Source organism: Perognathus longimembris, chromosome 7 (assembly GCF_023159225.1).
Source record: "Perognathus longimembris pacificus isolate PPM17 chromosome 7, ASM2315922v1, whole genome shotgun sequence".
NCBI classification, from domain to species: domain Eukaryota; kingdom Metazoa; phylum Chordata; class Mammalia; order Rodentia; family Heteromyidae; genus Perognathus; species Perognathus longimembris.
Window position 1 is genome coordinate 72,273,236 of NC_063167.1, and position 20,204 is coordinate 72,293,439.

The 20,204-nt window shown below is 54.2% G+C and overlaps 1 protein-coding gene across 1 annotated transcript; it reads left to right on the forward strand.

Moving 5' to 3' along the window:
* Nucleotides 1-193: 193 nt before the first annotated feature.
* Phgdh (phosphoglycerate dehydrogenase) lies at nt 194-20,106 on the forward strand. The gene is made up of 12 exons (XM_048351884.1): nt 194-408; nt 6,727-6,878; nt 8,487-8,552; nt 9,524-9,578; nt 9,679-9,777; nt 13,239-13,371; nt 14,677-14,825; nt 15,660-15,812; nt 16,811-16,943; nt 18,016-18,146; nt 18,896-19,133; nt 19,838-20,106. Exons 1-12 carry the CDS (start codon nt 271-273, stop codon nt 19,990-19,992), a joined length of 1,602 nt encoding a protein of 533 aa, XP_048207841.1. The 5' UTR covers nt 194-270; the 3' UTR covers nt 19,993-20,106.
* The last annotated feature ends 98 nt before the right edge of the window (nt 20,107-20,204 follow it).

A 20,204-nucleotide genomic window follows, 5' to 3' on the forward strand; every position in this document is an offset into this window, starting at 1 on the left:
ATGCGGGCATGCACCAGCCTCCCGGGCTCACCGGCCGTGCAGGTGTCACGCCGGGCCCCACGCCCGGGCTGGCTTCCGCGGCGGGGTGGGCGGTGGGCGTGGGCCCACGGAGGGGGCGTGGCCATGCGGAGGGGGCGGGGCCATGGAGCTCCCGTCCAATCGCGAGGGCCTGAGCGGGTTAGGGGAGCCGGAGCAGCAGGGGCCCGCCAGTTACCCGGCCCGCCGCCCGAGCTCAGTCGCCTGCTGCTCGACCCCGAGGCCTAGGGCACCATGGCCTTCGCCAGCCTGCGCAAGGTGCTCATCAGCGACAGCCTGGACCCCTGCTGCCGGAGGATCCTGCAGGATGGGGGGCTGCAGGTGGTGGAGAGGCAGAACCTGAGCCAGGACGAGCTCATCGCCGCGCTGCGGGTGAGCTGCGCGCCGGGGACACGGGGCACCGGCGCATCCTCTGCGGGGCCGCCCGGCGGGGCCGATCGGTCCGGCGTAAGGTGGGGAGGTCGGCCGATCGAGCCGCCCCGGTGGTGTCGGGAGCGCGGTGGGGGCGGGGCGGGGATGCGGAGGACGCAGGCGCCGCGGGATGGAAACTTTTTGCCCAGTTTGCAGCCGCGTGTTTCTGGTTGGCAGGCCGCACCGGCCGGTGCCGCTAACGGGGCCTGTAGACGCGGGTGTGGCGGGGGCTCGGCTGTGGTGGGCCCTCCCCTCCCCCATCCACCCCTTCCCGCCCTTCCCCCTATCCCCGCCCCTCTACCCTCCATCCCTCTCCAATCTCTCCCCGCCTCGCCTCCTCCCCCCCCCGCGGGGGTGGGCGCTCGGAGCCCCGCACCCGCTTCTCCTCACTCGCTTCGCCTCCCCACATCCCTCCTTTCATCCCTTCCCCCTCCCCTCCTCCTTGCCTAGACTCCCCCCCACCCTCGGGGGCGCCCTGGCCTTGGGTGGGCGTCCGGAGCCCCGCACCCGCGTCCCCTCCACTCATACCTCCCTCCATCCCCTCTCCCATCCCCTCCCCCGCACCCACCCCCCGGGGCGCCCTGGCCTTGGGTGGGCGCCCGGAGCCCCTCGCCGAGCTAGGGCCCACCCCACTCGGCTTGGGCTGGCTCGCCGCTGAGCAGCCGGGCAGCCTGGGAAGGCGGCCCAAGCGCCGCCTTTCGTCTGATGCAAGACCTCCGACGGTTCTCAGCAGCCCCGGCCCCTCCGGGGTGAGAGGCCACGCCCCCCGTGTTTCGACAGCCTCCGCCATCGGAGCTGGCCTTCCCACCCCCACTCCCACAGCACCCACCCCATCACCCCCAGATCCCACGTGCGCTCCTCTCTTCAAACCCACCCGCCCTCCTTTTATCCTCTGGCGTGGCCCTTCCACCGGCCAGGCCCTGCCTGCGCCCTGGGAAACTACCAGAATTCCTGTCCACCTTATCTCCCAGCCCCTCTGTATCAAGGAGCTTATGAGAGGCCAGGATGTGGTGGTCATGACTAATCCCTGCACTCGGAAGGCTGTGACAGGAGGATGGGGAACGCACGGCCCTTCGGTGCTGTTATGTAGCTAGACCTGTCTCAAAGAGGCCCCGCAGGATAAGGCTGCTTAAGAATCACTGCAGATATGCTTGAGACAATTGATCAGGTGAGGGAGTACACCCAGCAACTGGCCTCTGGCAACTCCCTAATGCAAAGTGCTGGGTGAATTTCTGGGGCAAAGACTTAGCCCCTGACCTTTGAAGGGCAGGTAGTATTGCACTGGTCACCCCCTTTCTGGGTATCATTGTCCTTGGCCACTCTCCCTGCCTCCTGGGGAAGGGAGAAATCCCAGTTGAAAGGACAGCCATCTGGTGTGAGGGCAGGATTGGGGTGGACCGTGCTCCCTAGGAATGAAAGGCTTCTCAGAGTGGGGGTAGAAATCTGTGTTAAATCTGGAGGAGACTTTCAAGGCTTCGAAAGCTCTTGGCAGGATGGGTGTTTGCTGGCAAACTTGACCGTGGGGCATTGTTGGATTTTAGTGCTCGGCTGCACTGTCTGCCTGCTCAGAATGCCAATTAGTCTCCCTGGGCAGCCTGCTAAAGGGCCTTGTTTCTGGGCTCACTCTGTCAGGGGTGGGGGTGGGGCCTGGGTCTGGTGTTGTCACCACTAAAGTGGTTCCCTGAGTCGAATTCTGGGCAGGTGTTTCTTGGTGCAATCATCTGTCCTTTCCCTATAACTTGATCTAAGTCACGCAATTTATTGGAGTGAAAAGGTTCCATTAGTCATGATCAGCATCAGCTGTGTGTGTGTGTGTGTATGTATATGTATGTATTGGTTGGTACTAGGGCTGGAACTCTTTCACTTGGCTTTTTCGCTCAAGGCTGGCACTCTACCAATTGAGCCACACTTCCATGTCCAGCTTTTTGCTGGTTAAATATAGAAAAGACTCTGGAATTTGTCTGCTCAGGTTGGCTTCAAACGGATCTTTAGACCTCAGCTTCCTAAGTAGCTAGGATTACAAGTATGAACCAGTAGAGCCCAGCTATGATCAGCATTTTAAAGAGCAAAGTAGTCAATAATCAGGAAGAGTTGCTGATAGTAAATCTTCAGTATTACTGTATTGGTTTCAATTGTGTATGTGTGTGAGTATAAAGTCACCACTTACAGATTCCTTTACCTGGGCACTCACTAGTTGCTCATACCTGTAATCTTAGCTACTCAGGAGACTGAGATCCGAGGATCACAGTTTGAAGCCAATCTGGAAAGAAAAGCCCTTAAGACTCTTACCTACAATTAACAGCAAACACCCAGAAGTGGCTCAAGCGAGGAAGTGCCAGCCTTGAGGGAAAAAGCTGAGTGAGAAAGGGAGGCCCTGAGCTCAAGCCCCAGTACCAGTGTGCAAGTGCGCACACACACATGCACACTTGGAAGGAACCGCAAGAGGGGAGTAATGCCTTTCATGCAAGAGCCTAAAATATCTTCTAAATTAGCAAATTCCCAGCCTTTACACTTGAATTTAGTTGACCCATATTAAACAGCCACTCTGTTAATCAGGATCACAGAATTCTATTTTCTGTAGTTCTTTGTCTCTGGAGATCCTGACCTGGAGCACTTCATTGACTTGTCCTGTGATTTAATCTAGAGCAATTCCAGAATTTACCGACAATGCCAAGCCCATCCCCTTAGGAAAGGAAGCCTGTGTGAACTTGTGGGACACAAGTAGGTTCCCACTGCTGAGTTAGCATGGTGTATCTGGAACAGCTATAAATCAAGCCATCAGTGGCCCGCCCTTTACCAGCTCCAAGCTTGCTGAGGACTGGGAATAGGAAAGCTGTTAAGAGAAGCCTGGGCGAACCTACACCCACTGGAGTGTCTGGCCAGAGCAGTGTCCCAAGCGAACTGGGGAGGAATGGTCCAGAAGGGAGCATTCGAATGATGGAGTTGTTTGAGGAAGTAGAGGAGGGGAGGCTGTGGTATTTCTGCGACCCTCTGCCTTGGTTCAGGTGTCTTCGAGGGCTGCTGCCTTTGGGAGGTAGTTGAGAACTTGGATTTGGGACAGCAGACGTTTTAGTCTTGGTCTCAGGTTACCTTAATTCTTTTTGTCTGAGCTGAGCATAAGTGGCTCACAACTGTAATCCTAGCTACTCAAGAGGCTGAGATATAAGGACCAAAATTCGAAGCCAGCCCCTGTAAAAACAGATGAGAGATTCTTAATTAAGCAGCAAGAAGCCATAAATGGAAGACTGACACAAGTGGTAGAGCACTAGCCTTGAGCAAAAAGGCTCATGGACAATACCTAGGCCCTGAGTTCAAGCCCTAGGACTGGCTCCAAAAAAACAGATATAGAAAGCATTAGAATAAAAAATCCACGCTATGAGAATGTGAAGTAGAACTGAAGAGACATAGTAGATGAAGGAGAGAGAACACTCAGGGACCCATGGAAGGAAGAAAGGAAGGGATGGAGGAAGGAAGAAAAGAGGGGAGGAGAATCTAAACATTGTGGATGCAGGCCTGTAGTCCTCCCTACTTAGGAGACTGAGATTTGGAGGATGATTATCTGAAGCCAACCTGGGCAGAAAAGTTAGAGACTCCATCTCCAAACTCACCATTCAAGCAAGCAAGCTGAACTAGCACGAAGTCCCAGAGTTCACACTCCTGTACTAAAAGAGAAAACAAAATGCAGAAAGAAAAGTGCAGGGAGGAGGGAGGGGAAGGGGAACTGGGGAAGGAAGTGTTGACTGGGCTTGGGAAAGCTTCGGTTCCTCGAGTCTTGGCATTGCAGTACGGTGGAAGGCTGCTGTCTCTCAAGTGGTCTGTAGGGAACTATTTATTGGCCCACACTGCCCCAGCTGGTGAAGGGCGCCTGAAACACAAGGACTGGAGAAATGCTTCTAGACTAGCTCTTGTAGAATCACTCCAGTTACTGAGAGTCTGGAGACCTATAGAGTCGGTGCTGAACACAGTCTTCATCGGTCTTGTCTCCCCAGTGGAGAACATTGCCAGCTGTTCTTTCTGCTTCAGCTTGTCTATACTTGTTCTGCACTCTAGGCTTGTGCCCAACAAACACATGCCGTGCGTGCCTTGCCCTAGGTGTGGGTTCTCATGGTTCTCCATGTCCAGGGAAAGGAGAAGGGAGGAGGTTTGCATGGGCTCCCCCTGAGAGCTGCTCTGAGGAAGATGGAGCTGAAGGGCCAAGGCCCCAACCTTCTGACATAACACGTGGACATAGGGATTAGGATGGGATGACTTGCTGAGAAACTCACCCTGTAGCTAGCAGACCTAGGACCAAAACTCATCTCCTGAGGCCTGGCTTGATGGTTTTGCTGGTTTATTGTTGTAGTTAGTGGTAGTGGTTTTGAACTCGTAAATCCTGCTTCAGCTTCCTGCAGGGTAAGATTACAGCATGCCCTGCCACACCTGGCTGCTTAGCATCTTTGTAAGTGCTTCCTTGCCGGTGTGAGTGCTATTTATACCCATGTGAACTCTTTCACCTCTTCTGCCTCCTGGAGATTCTCCTTTGGTGTCTGGACAAATGATGAGCCTAGTCTGGGAAGATAGCCACATTCCATAGGATTCTGAGGGAGATTTTGTCTTGGGGGTCTAACTTAGTTCCAGTATGATGGCTGTGATAGATTGAAGCTCAGGTTTCACCCAGATCTTCTTGCCTGAGCTCTGAGCAACTACAAGTGAACTTCCTTGCTCTCCCGAGCTTCCCCTCAGATCGTATTTTGGTCTCTTGTTTTAGGAATGTTTTGTTTTCTGCAGGTCTACCTTTCATTCCTTCATTGTCTCATTCAGCCAGCCAGCATTTATGGAGTACCTTCCATGCCACACACACAGAGGCTTGCAAGTGGAGGGTCATTCTTACTCTACCTGTGCCCCTCCCCTTGGCTCTGGGTCCAATGTGCAAAGGGATGGCAGCTGAGCCAGGCCAGGGCTGAACCCTTCCTGCCTCATTTGCACCTCAGACTCACTGTTGGGAATGGATGAAGCTGGACTAGTGGTAAAGTCCTCCAGATGTGTGATTCTTTCCTTGACTGTATCTAAAGTGGGCCTACATGTTGGACTCACTTTAACAAAGCAATGGATGTCAGGGTTTCCGGAGATGACCCAGAAGTGCTTCAGCACTGGTCAGGACACACTGGGGCCCTCCTGACATGGGTCCTGGCTATGGGCCCTTGTGATGCTGTCTAGAAACACAATCCAGGAAGTCAGAGCCTGTGGGTTGAGGCTGTCACTGTTGAAATGTGAATGTGGTGGTTTGATTGTGTGTGTGTATGTGTATGTGTATATTGTCGGGATCTCTGAGGACCCCTTCTCCTCACTTCCCCGGAGGAGATGCTCAAATGTTGGGGTCTCTAGGACCCCTTGCCCCCCTATCTCCCGGGGGGGGAATGCCTGAACCTCGATTCTATGGAAGAAACTCTGCCCTACCCCTCATACCGGCAGAAGGAGTAAGGCGTGTCCTTTCTGGACTGCTCTAGGCTGAAGTGGGATGCCGAAATCCCTTCCTCGGCCCCCCATAATGTGTCAGGAACCGCAGGACAAAGATAACGGGGAGATGGCTGGATGGTTGAATGAGTCTCAAAGGATTTAATTGGGAGGGGGGCTTATATAGCGGTAATAGCCGGAATGGAAAGGACTTGGGCCATTGTCTAAGCCGGGCTGGACAACCCTATCATGGTGGCACGCACGTGTTCGCCCCCCAGGGGCGGGGGGGGGGCTTTTCCGGTTGAGGCCGGAAGGTGGGAGGGGCTCCCTTCTACACTGTCCCAAGGCTGGGGGAAGGGCAGCATCTCGCTCTTGGTGCCATTCCCCCACCAAGGCCAAAACTGAGTCCCCAACAGTATATAGTGTGCATGAACACTAGAACTTGGGCTTGAACCCACTACTTCACAGTCTCATGTGGCTCAAGGCTGGTGCTCTACCACTTGAGCCATATGCTTCCAGCTTCCAGCTTCTTGTTGGTTCATTAGAGATAGAGTTTCATATTTGTCTGCTCAGGTTGGTTTTGAACTATGATCCTCCGATCTCACCTCCTGGATAGCTAGGTTTACAGGCGTGACTACCAGTGCCCAGCTTCTACTTGGTATTTTAGAGCCACAAACTCCTCAACTTGAAGTGAAATAGGCACAAGCCCAAGTCCATGTGTCCTCTGGTGGGCCTCTGTGTGAGTGGGCAACCCTCCCTGGCTTGCCATGGTGCAGGGGACCAGCCAGGAGAAGTGGTGGACAGAGCTGGAAGAACAACCTGAGTGACGGGTATTCCTGCCCCCAGGACTGCGAAGGCCTTATCGTCCGTTCAGCCACCAAGGTCACCGCGGACGTCATCAATGCAGCAGAGAAGCTCCAGGTGGTGGGCAGAGCCGGCACGGGCGTGGACAACGTGGACCTGGAGGCGGCCACTAGGAAGGGCATCCTGGTCATGAAGTAAGTTGTGGAGGCTTGAGGGTGGCTGTAGAGACAGGGTAGGTTCACCAACACTTAGAAGAAGGCAAAACTTAGTGCAGGGAAGGCTGAGGCTGAGTCAGAAGGGCAGGCATGCAGGAGGAAGCCTAGCCTGGCCTGGCCCTGCTTAACATTGGAGACTTTGCAAGACTGAGACTGTCCAGGCAATGTCAGATTGTTTCAGGGCTCACCATCAGGCACTGTTCATGTGGGCAGCCTTGGTTAGGAAGTGATTGGCAGGCCAGTTTATTGCCTTCTCTGTCATTTTCTTCTTTTTGTGCCAGTATTAAGGCCTGAACTCAGGCTTTTGTGCTCTCCCTGAGCTTTTTCCGCTCAAGGCTGGCCCTCTATCTACCACTTGAGCCACACCTCCACTTCCAGCATTTTGTAGGTTAGAGATAAGGGTCTCTTATCTTTGAACTATGATCCTCATACCATGATCCTCATATCTTGGCCTCCTGAGTAGCTAGGATTACAGATGTGAGCCACTTTTGCCCAACTGTGGTGGTTCTTGTGAGCAGGCTTTCTCTACAAAGCTTTACCTTGTACACATCCATAAACAAGTGACTGACTCTCCCTCCCACTTCCTCCCATCCCTACACCCTTCAGGAGCTGAGACCCCAGCTTCTGTTCCAGCTCTCTGGGCCCCAGAGAAGAATCCTGGGCTCTTTTTGTAGAACTCAGGGCAGAAGTCAGTGCCATGCACATCTGTGTAAGTTAGGAACTTCTGGGCTGTGTCCAGCTCATCCCTGCCCAATTCTCCCACCCAAAGTCCTTTCCTTGCTTCCAGGGACTTTAGTGTTGATGAGACCTCTGCCCTCTTCTGTTCTCCACCTCCCAGTGGTCTGCTCAGACCACTGACTGGGTCAATACTCTGAGGTCAGCATCTGTTGGCAGAGATGTTAAAGTGTAACTCATCTGAGGCAGCTAGCCCAGGCTAGCCAAAGGAGCTTCGTGGAAAGCCCCATGGTCTTTCAGGAAGAGACTGTGTCTTCTGTTTTTATAGACCACAGCCTTTCCTCCTTGGAACCCCCGTTTCCTGAGATGAAGCGACCCAGTAAGAGATGAAAGAGGCTCAACCAGGAAGTTGCTTCTCCCTCTCCCCCCCAAATGTAAATAGCCAAGCCAGGCATCACACTCTTATAATTCTAGCTACTTAAGAGGCTGCAATCTGAGGTTTACAGTTTAAAACCAGCCCAGACAGAAAGTCTATGAGACTCTTACTGCAATTAACCAGGAAAAAAACAAAACAAAATAAGAAACGGAGGTGTGGCTCAAAGGCACCGGCCTTGGGTAAAAAAGTTGAGGGACACACACACACACACACACACACCCAAAAAGAAAAATGATACTAAGAAGGCATCACCTGTGTGGGGGCCAGTTTGCCTCCCACAGGAGATGCTCCTCTGAATCTTCTCTTTCCTTCTGGACCAAGATGGGGGCAAAGGGACTGCAGCAGAGAATAAGAGCTCAGATTACAGGGCCCTGGCGCAAAGTTGGGAGACTTCAGTCCGTTCCCGGTGCCAGAGAGAAGTGCGTTTTAAGTTGCCTGGTCCAGCCTAACCGCCCCTCTCTTCTCTGCTCCTTCAGCACCCCGAATGGGAACAGCCTGAGTGCTGCAGAGCTCACATGCGGGATGATCCTGTGTCTGGCCAGGTGAGTCGCGTGGCTGGCTATGCCGCAGCACACCTGGCTGGCTGGGGTTGCCGAGCACGCTGACCCAGAGGAAGGCAGAAACCGTTTGGCCTGGTGCCGTGCCCATTCCTGCCAGCCTTCCAGGCCTCCATTCTCCAATAGAGAGGCTTGGTTGTCTCAGGTCGCCAGCACGGGCCTGTGGTGGGGGGGGGGGGGGTCCATGCTACGGCTTTCTCTGTTGCAGGCTGGTGGGGAGGCTGCCTCGTGTGACCTCACCCCCTTCCACGTTGGCTTCTGCACATACCGCTGCCTTCTTCAGCCTCCCCCCCTGCACTGGTCCCTACCTGCAGCCTGGAACATTCTTTGCCACCATCATATTTTTTTAAGCCTTTAAGATCCATATTTTCAGACTCAGCTCAAGTGTGAAGTCATTTGAGAGCCTCTGCAGGGTGTCAGTGATTCACGCCTGTCTTCCTAGCTACTCAGGAGGCTGAGATCCGAGGCTCACAGTTTGAAGCTGGCCTGCGCAAGGAAGTCCAGGAAAATCTTTATCTCCTATTAACCAGCAAAAGTAGAGCTGTCTGTGGCTCAAGGTGGCAGAGCACTAGCCTTGAGCAAAAAAGCTCTAGGATAGCGCCCAGGCCTTAAATTCAAGACCCAGTACTGGCGCGCGCGCACACACACGCGCGCAGAAGAGTCCTTAAGTCCTGTTTATTTACCTCTACAAAGTGGAGAGGCTCAGCCGCTCCTCTGCAATAAGCTCAGTGTCTCACAGCTATCAGCCAGACTGGATGAGGATCCGCACTTCCTCCCATGCTCCTGGCTGGACACCCCGGCATACTTCCTGGGTGTTTCTGAACCTGAGACCCTGGACGTAGTCTGGGTTTCCAGGGGTCTGAGCATGTGGGTGGTAACTGCTGACCCGTCCTCGTCCCTCCTTCCTGGGCTGGTGGGAGATTGGGCGGCCCTGCTGAACCTGTTTATCATTACAGGCAGATTCCACAGGCGACAGCATCCATGAAGGATGGCAAATGGGAGCGGAAGAAGGTGCGCAGTGGCCTTGGACCCCGCTCTCCCCCACCCCACCCCCTAGTGGCCTGAGCCCAGCCTGACTCGGCTTCTTTGCTTTGTCTTGTTTGGGTAACAGTTCATGGGAACAGAACTGAATGGAAAAACCCTGGGGATTCTTGGCCTGGGCAGGATTGGGAGAGAGGTGGCCACCCGGATGCAGTCCTTTGGGATGAAGGTAAGAGGTGACTGGACCCCTTCTTGGGGGCAGGAGGGCTTCAGTGATTTCGGAATGCATCACTGGGCTTGGGAGAAGCCAGAAGCCTTGTCCGAGCTGGACTATATTAGAGTTATTAGAGCGCCTGAGGAAACCTCAAAGTGCAAGTGAGGCCATGGTCCCATCGTGGTGGGACGCTTGCTCTCCAAAGCTTGGAATACTGCTCTTGGAGACCAATGGCCCTGAGCCCCAGTGAAGCAGAGGGTGTTTGTATCCTGCCCATCTTTCCCCTGTTTCTATACTAGGGGCCTCTCTGGCTTTGCTGGGTGTCTGCTCTTATAGGATGATTTAGCAGCAGATTTACAGCCTCTCAATGGAGCGAGTGTTTCTTGGTCTTCCAGAGAACATTCAGAGGTACTTGCAGGCACCTGAAGTGATTGTAGAGGAAGAGTGATTGTGCAGGAATACCTCACACCTGTCTCAGAAGTTGTGGCAGGGGCTGGGGATATAGCCTAGTGGCAAGAGTGCCTGCCTCGGATACACGAGGCCCTAGGTTCGATTCCCCAGCACCACATATACAGAAAACGGCCAGAAGCGGCGCTGTGGCTCAAGTGGCAGAGTGCTAGCCTTGAGCGGGAAGAAGCCAGGGACAGTGCTCAGGCCCTGAGTCCAAGGCCCAGGACTGGCCAAAAAAAAAAAAAAAAAAAAAAAGAAGTTGTGCCAGGCCCTGCCACAGCCTGCTCAGGAGACTGTTCCCTGAGGAGTGGCTTTGATTAATACAGATCCCTCCCCCACACAGCCCAGGAGATTGCACACAGGGGAGGCAGGTCAGCTGAGAGCAGGAGGTGTTTCCAGACAGGTAGTAGTTAGTTATACCAATCTCTTCATTATCCCTGTTGATCTTGAGGGAAATGCAGGGATTATGGGTCACACCGCAGCCAGGAGGACTTGTGTTAAACATTAAAGAAAATGGTGTGACAGTAATCAGATCATCTCTGTCAGGCTCCCATGGCTCGAAGCCTATAATCCTCGCTCACAAGGAGGCTGAGATCTGAGAATTGAGGCTCAAAGACTTTGCTCTCCAGTAAACCGCCATAAAGTCAGAAGTAGAGCGGTGGCTCAAGTGGTAGAGTGCCAGTGTTGAGCAAAAAAGCTAAGGGACAGGCACCCAGGGCCTGAGCTCAAGCCCTCGGACCAGCACAACAACAACAGAATCTTATCATCCCAGATCTAAGGAGTTTAACATAAAGCAGAAAATAAGTGGATTTGAGAGGGGTGTTGTAGGTGAGCCCTTAACTTTATATTGATGTTCACAACTTGTAAGTTTGTGGCTAAGAACACATAGGAAATACCTAGTCGCTTGGATTCCCGTATGAATATCTCTCTCTTACCCTCAATCCTCCCCGATTGAAGTCAGACATGTTTGCTAAGCACTGAACAGGCCAGGCAGCCTGTAAAGAGAGGCCCCTGGGAAAGGCGGGCAGGGCCCAGCAGAGTCCTTGGCCATGGAAACCACGCCTGTGCTCTGTGTGTGCACTCCGCTCCAGTGGGGGAGCCGGAGCCGCCAGGAGCACTTTATCCTCTTGTGTGAAGATCAAGGTCTAGCTCCCTCCCCTGGACGATTCTGGTCCTCTGAAAGAGGCCAGGGTTTCTGCATCACTGGGACCCCATGGCGCCCTCCAGGTGCTTTTCACTGATGGAGTAAAACTCAGGGACAGACTGCAAGGCTAGTAGTCACTTCATGGTCCCTATTCCCCAGCCCGCTGGCTTTTTGCTGGTTAGTTGCTGGTTAGAGGGATCTGCAAGAGTCTCATGGACTTCCCTGCCCAGGCTAGCTTTGAAGTGTGATCTCAGATCTCAGCCTCCTGAGTAGCGGGATTATAGACATGAGGCACTAGCATCCAGCAAACTGTTTTTTTTTTTGTTTTGTTTTTAATTAAGATTGAGTATAAGACTCTATTGTAGTGGTAGGAGGAGTTGTAAAACTTGCCCAAATCCTTGAGTGTGAGTACCCATTGCAGCTTTTTCTCCCTGCCCTTTAACTTGGGCCTCCACCACCCATCCTCTGCCCTGGAGCTGGAAGGTGGGTGTCCCTGGCTGCCCTCTGTGACACGTGGACGGTCACCAGGGTGCCTGCGTGGGGCCATGGCTTCAGCATCATGGGTCCCGCCAGGACTGGCTGCCTGTTTCCTTCGTGCTTCTCCCAAGGGTCCTGCCTGGAGATAGTCTTCGCAGCCTGTGAAACAGAGGTGTGTTCCAGTTTCTGCAGTGTCAGCCATCTGGTCGTTTCTAGGACACAGGGCCCGGGACAGGCACATAGCTTCTGTGCCTGCTGCCATTCTTCCTCCTCCCCAAAGGGTAGTGCAGGTGCGAGAAGCCCAGCCCCCTTGCTGAGCTCAGCTATATTCTGCACTGGTTATCTCACTTGAAAAGAGAGCCGGGCTTTCCTTAGCCAAGTTTCCTCTTGGCGGGTATCTGCCGTTGATTGAGACACTCTGTGAGAAAGCAGCTGAGCCCGGCCCAGCGAATCACCATAGAGCATGTCCATCTGCCCTTCTCTACCTCAGCCCCCTGTGGGCATAGCTGGGGCAGTAGCCAGGTACAGGCTGGGGCATCCTTCCTCTCGCCAGGCCCACCCCAAGTCCTGGCAGAGCAGGAGAAAGGGAGCTGTGAGCTGGCTAAGTCATGCGTGACTTTGTGATCACTTACTGTCCCCTTCCTCCCCCACCCCACATGAGAAGAAACTCTAGAAGAATAGGGCCATTGTCTAAGCTAGCTGCTGCTCCAGAAGACAAAGAAGACTTGTCAGAATGCAGGGTTCCTGGTCTTCTTGTGCTCTGTGGGCTTATGGTCCTCCGGGACCATCTTTTCTGGAAACTTCCATTGGTGGTTGGAATGAGCAACTTGGCTTTGCTTCTTATCAAGCAGATGCTGAAATGCATGGTCTGGTAGCTTTATCTTGCTGGTGACCATTTTTGTTTAGTTCTCAGAAGCTCTGCCTATGAACTGGAAGTCCCCACTTGTAACTGTTCTGGAGTAACTTCCGTGTTTCCCTAATGTCAGACGTAATAGGCACCGTTGGGCATTGCCATCCCAGCTACTCAGGAGGCTGAGATCTGAGAATCAGGAAGAAAAGTGTGTCGTCTCCAGTGAACCAACAAAAGCCATAAGCGGCATGCAAGGCCCCGAGTTCAAACCCCAGCACAAGCACACACACACAAATGGAAATTTCAAAGAGGGATTGTATACTCTCAACCTTGACCTTTTACCCTTGTCCCTGTTGATGCATTTGGGTCCCAGTCTCCTGCTCCCACCTCCTGCACACCTCCGTCACCTCTTGTCCCTCCACTTAGTGCAACTGTGCCCTGTACCTGAGCTCTGCAGTGTGGAGCAGGTTGGAGAGAGGTACCAAACTCATGGTGAGAACTACCTAGAGGATTTGTGGTTCATCATGGCGCTTCTTCCCTCTCTCTCTTGTCCAGACTGTAGGCTATGACCCCATCATTTCTCCAGAAGTCTCAGCCTCCTTTGGCGTGGTGCAGCTGCCCCTGGAAGAGCTCTGGCCTCTCTGTGACTTCATCACGGTGCACACGCCTCTTCTGCCCTCCACCACTGGTAAGGGAGCTCTCCCGTGTGGGCCTGCTAGTGTCGGCTGTGGAGTGGGGGGGCCCACCTGTACGGAGTGGGTGGCTATGGACCCCTGTGGGTGCTACCGGAGGCCCTGCGAGTTCGCTTTTTTATTGTACTAGTACTAGCTGAGACTTGAACTCAGGGCCTCGGTGCTGTCCCTTAGCTTCTTCTACTCAAGACTGGTAATCTACCCCGTGAGCCACAGTGCTATTTTTTGGCTTTTTGTTGGTTTGTTGACAATAGAGTCTTAAAGTCTTTCCTGCCCAGATTAGCTTCAACTCTTTTTTTTTTTTCTTTTTCATATCTTTATTTTTTAAATGAACATGTACCACTTTTATAATTCAAAAATTATTTACATATTGAGATACTCTAATAAAATAATGTATCTAGGTGATGAACAAAGCTAGTATGGCGCTTTCTAATGGATAGATCAGTATCTGATTCTACTGATCCATCTTAAAATCATAAAAAGAAAGATAATCAAGTCAGGCCATGGTGGTTCACATCTGTAAATCCTACCTACTTAGGAAGCTGAGATCTGGAGGGTTATAGTTTGGAGCCAGGCTGGAAAATAAACAACAAAGAGCTGGGTTGGAAGCATTGCTTAAGTAGTAGAGCACCAGCCAAATAAAGCAGCTCAGCTACTAGCAAAAAGGAAAAAAGAAGAGAAAGGGAAGGGGGAAAAGAAAGACAATCAGGTATGATATACCTTCTAATCCGATGCTATATTTAATCTAGTCCGATGAAATATGCAGTACCATCTATAATGCACTCTTTTTTATTCATTTATTTTTTTGTCAGTTCTGTGGCTTGAGCTCACGACTTGGATACTGTCCCTGAGCTTTTGTGCTCAAGGCTAGTGCTTTTCCACTTTGAGCCACAGCAGCATTTCTACCTTTTTGGTAATTAATTGGAGAAAAGAGTCTCTTGGACTTTCCTGCCAGGCTGCAATTGTCAGATCTTAGCCTCCTGAGTAGCTAGGATTACAGGTGGAAGCCACCAATTAGCTTCAACTCTTGATCCTCAGATCGCAACCTCCTAAGTAGCTAGGGTGATAGGCATGAGCCACTGGCGCCTGGTTTGATGCTGTCATTCCTCAACTCACTTGGAGTGCTGGCTCAGCAACTTCTGGGCCATTTTTAAACAGAGTTTAGCCGAGGTCCAGGCCATCTTTGCTTGACCCAGAGGAGCAGGAAGAGGCCCCTGGGGAAGGAAGCTGTGGGCCTCCCTCTGGAGCGACTGCAGGCTCCAGGTACCACCACAGCAAGCGGCTGGCTTTCCTTCCTCCAGGCTTACTGAATGACAGCTCCTTCGCCCAGTGCAAAAAGGGAGTGCGTGTGGTGAACTGTGCCCGAGGCGGGATTGTGGACGAGGGTGCTCTGCTTCGGGCGCTGCAGTCTGGGCAGTGTGCGGGAGCCGCGCTGGACGTGTTTACAGAAGTAAGTGCCTGCGCCGTCAGTCTGGGAAGGGGAGGTAGGGAGAGTGCTAGACTGCCAGCCTGGAGTGAAAAGGCCGAGCGAGAGGGCCAGGCCCTGAGTGCAAGCCCAGACACTGGCACAAGAAACGAAGACAAGAAGGAGAAGAAACACTGGAGGGTGAGAGCCAAGGGGGGCAGAGTGCCTGCGAAGATCCAGACCAGCTGGGCCCCAGTGGCTCCGCCATCCACGCTACTCAGGAGGCTGAGATCTGAGCGTCACAGTTCAAAGCCAGTCTGAGCAGGAAAGTCTGTGAGACTCTTTTACCTCCAATGAAGCACCCGAAAGCCAGAGTTGAGTTGTGGCTCATGTGGTAGAGCACCAGCCTTGATTGAAGAAGCTAGGAGACATCACCCAAGTCTGAGTACTGGCATAAAACAAAAACATTTTAAAAAGAACAAAACAGTGTGTTGAACCCAGCCTGGCCTCCAGGCCACGCATGCAGGGTGGGGTGAGTTTCCAGGGAAATCCCAACAATAATCAACAATAGCTGCCACTGGCTAGGAACGTGGGCATGTCCTCCCACACACACGCACACACGCGCAGCCCACACTGGCGCTGTGACGTGGAGATCGTTAGCCTGTTGCCTGCATAAGGAAACAGACCCAGGCCGGGAGAGACGGAGCTCTGGCCCCCGAAGGGGTGATGCTGGGAAGCTGGGCCTGGGCCAGGACAGAGGAGGGTGTATGCTGCCCTGACTCCGCTTCCCCAGTGTCCTGGGGGCTCCCCGCCCCCCCTCCCCCCGCCCGAGGATCTGGTCCATCTCCAGCCGACCTTGAGGTTTCTCTGCCCTGCCAGGAGCCACCGCGGGACCGGGCACTAGTGGACCATGAGAATGTCATCAGCTGTCCCCACCTGGGTGCCAGCACCAAGGAGGCCCAGAGCCGCTGTGGGGAGGAGATCGCCATGCAGTTCGTGGACATGGTGAAGGGGAAGTCCCTGGCGGGGGTGGTAAGTGCTGTGGACAGGGGGGCAGGGAGCGGGGGGAGGTCCCCGGGAGTGGGGGTGCAGTGGGGGGGCAGGAAGCGGGGGTCTAGCCTGTATTGTGGACTTGCAGAGCCTGAGAATGAAGGGGTCTTGCCAATTAACCACATTCCCACAATTTTTTTTGTCTAACTAAATGCTAAGTTCTCTAAGGATTAAGAACAAATGTGATTTCCCCACAGCTGCTAGGGGAGCACCTGGTGTCATCTGTCATTTGGAAGGTCACTGAGTGAGGCGGCGTGGACAGGGGATGGGGGTGCTGCCCGTGGATCCCCAGCCTGGGGATGTTCCCAGGCAAGCGCAGAACTGTGGCTAGAGACGAGCTTGGTTTTGTGCAGCCTCTCTTCTCCAGTTGGTTAGCTCAACCACTCATCCTGAGGCACTGGGGACCCCGTCTTCTGCCCGTCCCCTCCTTCCCCCCCCCGTGGGCCATGGGAGCCTGAGGGATCCTTGAGCCCCTTTTTCTCAGTGTGACGGAAGGTCCCGCAGAGCTTGTGGGGCCACAGGACCAGGCTCAGCAAAAACTGGACCTGCCTCTTCCTCTCCTCTGTGCTGAGCTGGACCCTCTAGGTTAGAGCTGACTTTTCCCCACTCACCTTGCCACCTGGGAAGCTCACACGACCTCCATTCCTGCCAGGTGACCTTGATGGCACCATCTTGATGGCATCTGTTGCTCATCACCTGGATTGACCTCAATGCATACATACACGCATGAACGCACACACACATGCACACATAGGAACATAAGCTGTAAGTAAAACGCCTGAACATGATGGATGCCTGGCTCACTCTTTGCTGCTGAAGCAAGCCATCCTCTTCTTACCGGTGGCTGACAGAAACCATCCCCCAAGCTCAAGGTCCTGGGCCTCTTCCACGCTGGCTCTTGGTGACAAGACCCTGACTTTGTCAGGTTGGCAAGTGTTCCATCACTTCCCAGCCTCACCCTGCCCCCATGTGCCCTGCAGGTGAACGCACAGGCCCTCACCAGCGCCTTCTCCCCGCACACCAAGCCCTGGATCGGCCTGGCGGAAGCTCTGGGAGCCCTGATGCGTGCTTGGGCTGGCTCCCCCAAGGGGACCATCCAGGTGGTGACACAGGGTAAGGCTGGATTTTGGCACAGCAAGGGGTGCTGCCGGGGGCCCTGGAGAAGGTGGGGGAACACCCCCCCCCCCCGCCTTCTGCATGTGTCTGCTGTGGGTCACAGAGCTAGAAAGATTCAAGTGACTTGACCCTCGTTGAATGTAGCCCACTTGCCAATTTGGGTAGAGGACAAAGGGTAGGGTGGGGAAACATAATTTTAATGTTTATATTTAATACATAATTTTAATTTATTGTGCCAGTACTAGGGCTTGAACTCACGGTCTCAATTTCATTCAGCTTTTTTGTTTGAAGCTGGTATTCTGCCGCTACCATACCTCCCATTCGGATTTCTGCTGGTTCACTGGAGATGAATCTCTCAGATTTGTCTGCCCCGGCTGGCCCTGAACCTTGATCCTCAGGTCTCATCCTCCTGAGTAGCTAGGGTTACAGGTGTAAGCCACTGTACCGGCTTTGCACTGTGTAGGATAAGTGATTTTTTTTTAGGTGTCTGAAACCTCCGGAGATGAAGTGTGGGAGGCAGCAGGGGGGTTCTGAGTGGGGCAGTGGGTCCGTTGGGTTCTGGGTCCGGGCTTTCTTTCCTCTGAGCCTTGGGCTCTTCACGGTGAATGAAGTGGTGGTGGGAGCAGCCAGTGCAGCCGCAGGAACAATGTGTCTGCTGGGCTATCACACAGGCATTGGTGTTAGCTCAGCCCTAGGGAAGCACTGGCACGCTGCTGTTTGGATGCCCCTCGGCCCCCTCCGTGGGAGAGGGTCATCTCTGACCCTTAGGAAGAAGTCACAGGCTGGGCTGGGCAAGAGCCAGGAATGCCCCTAGCCTGGTGCCCAGGGACCCATAGCCATAGGCAGGCATTGGGCAATAATGGCTTTAGGAGCCCCAGCATGGGCGGGGGAATTTCCAAGTGTCCCCTGGGGGCTCAGATGGGGCGGCCAGGGTGGTGGGGCTGGGCCTGGCTTGACCTGGAGTTAGGATTCCTCCCACTGAGCCTGGGATGGGAGAGGAGGCATAGCCCAGAGCTCCAGGTCCCCCCTCCCCGTGCTGTGAGCTCAGGCTGGTTCTCTGTGTTCCCAGGGGTGTCTCTGAAGAACGCCGGCAGCTGCCTGAGCCCCGCAGTCATGGTTGGCCTTTTGAAAGAGGGATCTAAGCAGGCGGATGTGAACTTGGTGAATGCCAAGCTACTGGTTAAAGAGGCTGGCCTCAATGTACGTGTCCCCCCTCCCCATCAGCATTGCCCCCATTTCCAGAGCCTGCTTATGGCATTGCATACTGGGTGCAAGCCTTGCCCGTTCATCCTGTCTATCCGTGACAGCTTTGCAAGATGCCACCCACCTCGGGGTGCTGCTGAGTGAGCTGACACACACACACACACACACACACACACACACACATACACACACACACGGTGTGCATTTCACAGCTGAGGAGTGGCCATTGGAATGGAGGTTTGGAGAGGTCCCTGTGCACTCAGTCTCTGGCTCCACACACTGTTCCTTGTATCCTACTGCCCTTTCATGTTGGGGTCTTGTTTTATTATGGCGGTACTGGGCCTTGAACTGAGGGCCTTGCACTCTCCCTTGCCCTTTTTGTGTTCAAGGCTGGCACTTGGCCACCTGAGCCACACCTCCACTTACAGTTAGGGGCTGGTTAACTAGAGAAAGGTCTCTTCCCTGCCCAGGCTGGCTTTGAAAGAGACCTTCCCAGGCTGGCTTTGAACTACGATCCTCGGAGCTCAGTCTCCTGAGTAGCAAGATGACAGGCATGAACCTCTCTAGAGGGGCCATTGACTGTCCTGAAAGCTGGGGTCGAGGCACAGGGCTTCTCCCTCTCGCCTCTGGCTCTGGGTCGTTGAGCCTGCACCCAGCCTCGGGCCCTGTGTGGTTGGTGGCTCCAGGCCAGGGGGGACAGGGGAGGGGAGTGGAGGAGCTGGACATGACTACCTCTGCCTTTCCAGGTGGCCATGTCCCATGCGCCTGCAGCAGCTGGGGAGCAGAGCAGCGCTGAATGCCTGCTGACCGTGGCGCTGGCCGGGGCCACCTACCAGGCTGTGGGCACAGTCCAGGGCACTACACCTGTTCTCCAAGCACTCAACGGAGCCGTCTTCAGGCCTGAGGTGCCTCTCCGACAAGGCCTGCCCCTGCTCATGTTCCGGGCGCAGACCTCCAATCCTGCAATGCTGCCCACCATGATTGGTGAGGGGCTGGGGAGCTAGCACGGGTGGGATTTGCCCTGTGTTAGGCCCGGCGTCCTCTGTCCTCGTCACATCTCAAGCCTTCTGTAGATCTGTACCACCAAGAGGCTCTGCCATACCAGCATCCAGAACGCTTGGGGTGAATCTGAGTTCAGAGAGGGGTGGTCACAGAGCAGCGTGGGTGGGGGTGGACCCAAGTGGCTATTGCTAGCCCCGTCACAAGTCCCAGGCTAGCCCATGATACCATATCCCAGGAGCTCAGGGCCTGAGTACATATTCCCTTCCCCTGCCTTCAGCAAAGTTCTTCTGACCTCACATACACACACATGCACATACATGCACGTACACTGGCTGGATCTGTCCAAGGTTCCCATGTGCCTCAGCTGCCAGGACTTTTGGAGCATGTCCAGGTTTGGCCCCGGCCTTCAGAGACCTCATCTGCCATCCTCACCAGCTGTCCAGAGAAACATCCCTGCTTTTCTCCCTGGCTGTTGGCTTGACATCAGCCTGTTGAGCTCCATGCCTGATGACCAGGCCATGCAGCTGGGGGAGAGGTAGACAGACACCCCATCACTCCCTCCATCTTTCCTAACACTGACCACTGTCCCCCATTTCAGCTTTGGTCTGGGTGTCCTGACTTGTGACTGACTGCTCAGTCTCGCTCCGTCCCTGTGCCCCCCACCAACCAGGCGTTTCTTCTTTCAGGCCTCCTGGCACAGGCAGACGTGCAGCTGCTCTCTTACCAGACCTCAATAGCGTCCGATGGGGAGACGTGGCATGCCATGGGCCTTTCCTCCCTGCTGCCCAGCCTGGAAGCGTGGAAGCAGCACGTATCTGAGGCCTTCCAGTTCTGCTTCTAGCCTTGGAGCTCGCTGGTCGTCCCTCTAATTGCCCACCAAGGTTGCTAGGAAGCCACATTCCTGGGCTGACCCGGAGTACAGCAATATCCTTGGAATAAAGAGCCTCCTTGGGTCTTTGTGGTGTGGTTATGAAGGACCGCCAGAGGGCGCCCGCAGGCAACAGAGGAGCCTGGTTTGGGCAGCTGGAGGGGAGGGTGCTGTGGAGGGAGGTT